A 7,320-nucleotide genomic window follows, 5' to 3' on the forward strand; every position below is an offset into this window, starting at 1 on the left:
AATAATAATATTCAATTGCACAAATTACAACAAAGGTTTTACACATTGGATAACAATTGCCATTACTATGGCAACCTCGTTTTTTTGATGTGGGCAGCTAGTAGTTATGTCCCATTCCCGCATGATGGCTTTTTCCAATTTATTTATTCCCCAAGTTTAATAGCGTGAAAATATATAGCCTAAAGCGTGACGTAAGTGTAGTACTTTGTAATAAAAAAGGATTATTTTAAAATATACTGTGATTGCTGACATGACACCCTACTTAACAAAGTAGTGAGTATATACACTTTATTATAATAGAATAAATACATATATACATAGACACGTAAAGCAAGGTATTTAGCAAAGGTTGTATTACCTTGAAGAGCAGCGTGTGCAGCACGTTGCCCTGCGCGTCGGCGCGCCACAGTCGGAGGCCGGCGCGCGCGCAGTACGCGGCCGCGCCGCCGCCGCGCGCGTACGAGTGCTGGAACACCGCGCCCAGCCGGCACAGGCTGCCGCAGTAACATAAACGATTGGAGCTAATTTCATTTTGAATTACAACTAGTTGTTACCCGCGACTTCGTCCACATGAAATTTAAAAATAATAAAAAATGTAGCCTATGTTACTCACTGATAACGAAGCTTTTTAATGGTGTAAGAATTTTTAAAATCGGTCCAGTAATTTTGGAGTTATTTTAATAAATAAAAAATACAAATATTTCCTCCCTAAAATACTAATACAAGTAGATAAATAGTAAACGCAAATTAAATTTTAAGTTTTTAAAGTATTAATTTTCTTTGTAATAAATGATAAAAAAATCTACGATGCAATTTAAGTAGCACAGACGAAAGTACATTTGTCTCTTTCTCTCAGACTCACCTCTTCCTCTCCTTCTTGCCGAGCTGGCTGACGTGCCAGCGCGCGTCGCGGCGCTCGCAGAGTATAGTGCGGTACAGACTGGACACCAGCAAACTGTTCTGGTGGTAACTCATCTGTACTATCTCATACTCTTCATTCACTATTTCCATTGACTTGCATAAGTGCTGGAAAAAATCATCAATTTGTAACGTTGTTTAAAATTATACAAATAACAAAATTAAATAACAACGCATAATACATATTGTGTCATTTAAACCTTTGGCATAAAGTTGTTATGTTTCATAAATATGTCATATTATGTTATGAAAACAACAATTACCACTATCTCAGTGCAACGCTCTACCACTATCTATGTAACTCCACTATATACATTTGTAATTGTTATGATAAAAAAATACATGTAAACAATAATTATTCATATTTGTTTTTTATTACAACATCAAAACAAACACCTGCTATCCATCAACAAACAAGACTTGATTCATTAACATTTTTTATTCAGGAATTTATAACCAATTGGAATAGTGTTTTTAAATTTTAGGGAACTCTATATAATTGTTGTTGCTATGTCATTAATCAGGACAAAACTTGATAATACAGAGTACATATTTAACATAGTCCATTGTAATTAGATAACTGTAACTAACAGACAATATAAATGTAAAATAAATACATTACTAGTGATAATAAAAACACACTACAAAATATTTCAAAGTCAGAACATTGTAAATTAATTTTGTACATTCACTGCATAATAAAGTGATTCAGTTTCCTTTAATCCTTTTTTTTATATTTAGTACTCAACTTTATATGCAAATACAAATGGATAGATTATTTCCTTTTGTATAGACAAGACAATAACATTTGACCACTCTATTAAGATAGAGTTTTTAAACATTACTGATGCCATTTTAAATTGCAGTAATGCAACATGTTGAGAGCTCACCATATAGAAGTCAATCTCAGTCATAATGATGATGCCACTCTTGTCTCCGGAGAACAGCCGCATGCCATTCTTTGACCACTCTATAGACGTGATTTTACTCTTGTGGAGATCGCCAATCGTGTACCTGACATACAGACATTATTAAATTGTATTTCCTTATCTATATCTATACTTACATTATGAAAGATTTGAATTTTTTGTATGTAGTGAAATAACTCAAAAACCACTGGACCGATTTTAAAAATTCTTTCACAGTGAGAAAGTTAATTTATCTGCAAGTAATATACTTTTTTATTGTATTTTTAATTTGCACGCGGGCGAAGTAGCGAGCAACAGCTAGTAGTTTATACTTTGTTTCACTTACACACTTACCTATAAAAACCACACAAAGTAAAATGTATAGTTTATCAGGCCTCTAATATCGGTTATTTTTCCAAAATAGATAAATACAGCAATAGTTATCACCTCACCTTTCCACCTTTGGCTCGACCTTTGGTTTTAGTGTGTCCGGAATGTTCTCTGGATGCTCTTTGGGGATCTGGAAGACGGTGACCTGACCCGCAGCGTTACCAGCGCCCACCATATAGTCAACTGTGCTTACTATCTTCACAAATGTTATGGGGGACGTAGACGCCTGAATTAATTTTGTTTATTGAAAAAAAAGTAATCTATACTGTAAATATAAAGAGGAAAGATTAATATTTTTGTATGTATTGAAGTAACTCAAAAACTACTGGGCCGATTTTACAAATTGTTTTAATGTTAAAAAGGTAATTTATCGGTAACATAGGCTATACCTTTCTTTACTTCTTTGTTTCACTGGGACAAAGTCACGAGCAACAGCTAGTTTATAATATACTGAATATTTTACCGTGATTTGATGGTTATCATTTCAATAAACAGTATACATATTTAATTAATCTAACTAATATTATAAATGCGAAAGTTTAGATGGATGGATGGATATCCATCCGTCCATCCATCTAAACATATCCATCCAGATGGATGTGGATCCATCCAGATGGATGTGGATCCATCCATGGATGTTTGTTAAAGTTTGTAGCCTAAATGGATGAATGGGTCTCCATGGAATTTGGCACAGGTTTAGAGTGTAGTCTGGAAGAACACATAGGGTACTTTTTATCCCGGGAATAGTTACGGTTCCCGTGGGATTCATTAATTTAGTTTTTTAATGTCTACTCGATCATTCTGCAACGGTTCAACATATCTTATTGAAATTTGGCACAGATATAAAACAAAGTCTGGAGTACACATTGGATAAGCTTCATCCCCGAGAAATGTCCGGTTCGCGAGGGTTACGTAGCTTTTTGTAATTTATATAGTTAGTATGTTTTCTAATATCACGCGGACAAAGTTGCGGGCAACAGCTCATATTAATATAATAAAAAATCTACACATAAGTGTAGACACAGAATTGAACTTGTATAAACAAGTTCAATTCTGTGTGTATCAGTTATAAAATTCCCCTTGATTTATTTACTATCATTATATATCCTCGAATTGCATTCCTTTAACTTTGTCCTCAATACAACAACCTCTTTCAGTAAACATGACTCACAGTTTCTATGAGAGGGAAATACCCGCGGACAATGCGTCGTGGTTTTGTTAGTCTAGCCACATAGATAAATATGTCTCAAAAACTACAAGGCCGATTACATAAATTCTTTCACCATTAAAAAGTTATATCTGAGTAACATGGGCTACTTTTTTACAAATTTATAATTTCACAAGGATAAAGTCGCAAGCAAAAGATAGTATTTTGAATTTGTTCTTTAAGTTTGTGGTTGAAACAAAACTACAATCAAAGCAACAAATTTTAGTGTTTAAAATCAACCATTTTATTTTAAATCTACAATCCTACTGGATCTTTAAAGAAAAAGATCTTTAAAACATTAATTTGAAAAAAAAAAAACAAATTTGCACACAATGCATATTGATATTAGAAACTGAAACATATTAAAGTTGTAAAGGCAAAGAATTTGAAGGTCAACCATAATTCTCGTAACTGTTTTGTATTCAGTTGCCAAACCAGTTTTAGACTGGTCGTTAAAACCCAAAACTTTTTGGACATTTTTTGCAACGATTACCTTAAAAACTGTACAGTGCGCTACATTAATAATACATATATAGCTTCAAAAACTTCTCACCTCTGGTTTAAAAAGCAGAGTCCTGTCCATTTACCTCTAATGATTTGATTGATGAATAAGCATACATATGTTTGAAACCAAACGCCTACATTAATTCTAAAGTTTGTAGATGTTTATGCAGCTGACTGTACATAGACAAATTAATATCAACATTAAATATAAAATCACTTGAAAATTTTGTATTGCACGAACCATTTTATATTCTCAGTATGTTGAAATAAAATGCCATTTCCTTCCACTGAACCACCAAATACTCTGTATATTTTTATATATAAGCATGCACACACCAATTTCATAAATACAGTCTAAACACTTATATATTTAGGAAACCTTTGGGAAAGGAAGTAAAATATTTTTTTGAACTGTTCACACACAGCAGATTATTTAACAATTACAGTGATTACAAAAACTTATTCGTTACTGGATATATCTTATCTCTGAATGATGTAAAATTGAGATTATAATTGTAAGCAATAGCAGTTCAAAACTGTAAAAAGTAAAGTTGTCATATGTTGTCTGTTTATTATTATCTACTTTTGCTTTTAAGTGTAATTTTATTTAGACCAATTCTGTTTATTTCAATATATATGATTTTTTTACAGGTAAAACAATAAGGTCATAATATTTTATGTTGTAATCTTCATATACCACAATGAATATGTTAATGTTTTCTACAATGATGCATATGAAATTATTAAAAAAAACCTAGTGCATTATGTATTACTTTAATAGACTAATATATACTATACACATTTGTAAAACAAACATAAGAGCACTTAGGATAGAATAAGTAGCCCAAGGTAAAAGAAAGTAAATCTGTAGTTGCTTCTTACATCATATTGAATGTATTCAGACATTTTTTCAGTTTCCTAATATTAACCTACACAGAGAAACACGCAAACATATTTCTTAATTTAAAATGTCGTACATAATATAATGATTCTTACCTCGCATCGCAATCTTTGAATGTTTCCTTTTTTCCTATCGTACCAATAAACCAAACCAACGTTTGTGCCAAGAGCTATGTATTCACTAACCGCATCAACACATGTTAAGGATAATTCCGTAGAAAATATTCCCGTTTGAATTCTAGGAGGAATTAAGTTCAAAATATGGGAACAAGGGGTCCACTCGCGAATAAATCCTTCCTCTGCACCACTAGTCACTTCCATTTTTAATCAAAATTAAAACCGTTTGTAAACAAACCGCAAAAATTAACTGAAACACATAATCGCGTTATACAGGGATTAACATCAATGCTAGTTAGTTAAATAAAATATATGTATAGCACTAGCATAACTTGTGTCGAACTTGCTTAATTATTAGACGTTTGACGTAAACTTGACAATTTTAAACTGAAATTGATTTTTTTAAAGATTATATGACCTGGATACTGGACTTTTGAGCCAAAATGAAGTTTCATTTCTTTGCCATATTTTTGAATACACCATCCAATCGTAAAGGGCCCTCACTCAGATGTGCCAACATTTTAGTTTCCCCGCTTATATTCAAATTGGTTGAACAAATGGTTAGTGGCATTCTATGTTATTTTTAATTTAGATACGTTTTTGTACTTCATTTTATTTTCTCCTTTTAATTAAATATTTTTATAAAGAATAGAATTGAATATTAATTGTTTGTCATTTACTTATTGCTCTTCTAAAATGTGATGCTACCAACATTCTAAATCTTAGTGTACACTTGTCATTTTCTTGTCAAAGTGCCACTGAAACAGTGAAGTGGTACGAGGAGAGCTATTGTGGTTTTTACATTTATTGGCACAACAATAGTTAGTAAAATGGCAGAACCTTTGACGGAAATACCGCTAAACATCGAGGAAACTGTTAAAGATGCTGTGAAAAATGTTACGGATAAACCACCAACGAGTATCGAAGGCATTGCGATCGCCTACTTGAGTTTGGTCATTATGGCTGTCTTACCCATATTTTTCGGCTCCTTTCGGTCTGTTAAATACCTCAAGGAGCAAAAGGTAAGTTCTATAACATACTTCATTTAGAGAACAATTTGAAACCACTCAAAAGATGCTATTGCAACTTATTCCAATTGCTATGTTACACGTCTTGTCATCGTGGCATTACGAAGCAATGCAGTAAATGTAGTCATAACAGATTTATGCGTTTATCACATTAATTTGACCTCATTTTATGTCAACAGTATAAGTAACCAACCATGTAACATATTTATAAGTCATAAAATTAGTAGATGAATAAAATTTCCGCAGCCTGATACTGATTCTGCAATTAACACTGCAGAAACAACGAAAAATATTCCAATCATAAGTCTCAATTGTTCTTGACTCAACTCCAATTGTTCCAGGAATCAGGGGAGAGGCACGAGACAATGTCCAACAAAGATGCTTTGATGTTCCCACTGATAGCCTCCTGTGCTCTATTCACACTTTACATCTTCTTCCAATTCTTCTCCAAGGAGTACATTAACCTCCTTCTAACAGGATACTTCTTTTTCCTTGGTGTGTTGGCATTGAGTCATCTTCTTAGGTGAGTACATTAACTTTCTATTCCAGTTAAGATCAGATAAGTTTAAAATCTATGTAATATAGAATGTGAACTAGTTGTGGAGTTACGGTAACTACAAAGTGCCAGAGACTTTAATAAAATGAAGGAAAAGGCTTGTTTGGTATACTTTTGGAGTTCTGGTAGCAAGGAACTCCCTTTACCAACCTTTATATCTTCAGTTGGTACAATTAACTATATAAATATGAAACTGACTGTACCAACTAAAGGTTACTTTACCATAGAAACCTGTAAATGCCTTCAGTTTCAAATTATTAATGCACATAATCATGAATAGCAACAATTAGTAGTCGGAATCATAAGAAGGATCCATACATTCATATTTTAAACCCAAAGTGTATACTAGTTTATGAAACGGACTGTATACAACATAACTTAAAGTGTAGAGTAAATCTCAAGTTGAGTATAAAAGATTTTTGGGATATGATAAAATTGCTGAATATAACTTTATAGATTATTTCATTAACTTGCAAAAACACCTTGTGTAACTTGTTCAAGTTAGCATGCCAAGGTCTACTCTAAGAATAAATTTCTTAGTAAATAAGATTACAAATACATTTCAATACATTATTGTATTAGTGAGTACTCAATATGTAAATTCATAAAGTAATATGATAGGCTATGTAATCTTACTAATATCTTACTTCTTACTAATATTATAAATGCGAAAGTTTAGATGGATGGATTTTTGTTAGCGTTTGTAGCCTAAATGGCTGAACGGATCTCTATGAAATTTGGCACAGGTTTAGAGCATAGTCTGGAAGAACACATAGGCTACTTTTTATCCCG

At 32.5% G+C, this 7,320-nt stretch overlaps 2 protein-coding genes across 2 annotated transcripts in view; one reads left to right on the forward strand and one right to left on the reverse strand.

Moving 5' to 3' along the window:
- The window catches only part of LOC106102151 (WD repeat-containing protein CG11141), a 12,066-nt gene extending 6,761 nt beyond the window's left edge, over window positions 1–5,305 (reverse strand). Inside the window, exons 1-5 of the mRNA XM_013281561.1 lie at window positions 4,924–5,305; window positions 2,279–2,442; window positions 1,809–1,932; window positions 863–1,026; window positions 359–494 (exon numbers count right to left, since the gene is read on the reverse strand). Coding sequence (XP_013137015.1) covers window positions 359–494; window positions 863–1,026; window positions 1,809–1,932; window positions 2,279–2,442; window positions 4,924–5,148 — 813 coding nt within the window. The 5' untranslated portion in view covers window positions 5,149–5,305. The remainder of the gene's footprint in view (window positions 1–358; window positions 495–862; window positions 1,027–1,808; window positions 1,933–2,278; window positions 2,443–4,923) is intronic.
- A 374-nt stretch (window positions 5,306–5,679) lies between these two features.
- The window catches only part of LOC106102521 (minor histocompatibility antigen H13), a 5,423-nt gene continuing 3,782 nt past the window's right edge, over window positions 5,680–7,320 (forward strand). The window contains exons 1-2 of the mRNA XM_013282031.1: window positions 5,680–5,966; window positions 6,314–6,495. Coding sequence (XP_013137485.1) covers window positions 5,775–5,966; window positions 6,314–6,495 — 374 coding nt within the window. The 5' untranslated portion in view covers window positions 5,680–5,774. The remainder of the gene's footprint in view (window positions 5,967–6,313; window positions 6,496–7,320) is intronic.

Source organism: Papilio polytes, unplaced genomic scaffold, assembly GCF_000836215.1.
Source record: "Papilio polytes unplaced genomic scaffold, Ppol_1.0 DF823923.1, whole genome shotgun sequence".
Lineage (NCBI taxonomy): Eukaryota > Metazoa > Arthropoda > Insecta > Lepidoptera > Papilionidae > Papilio > Papilio polytes.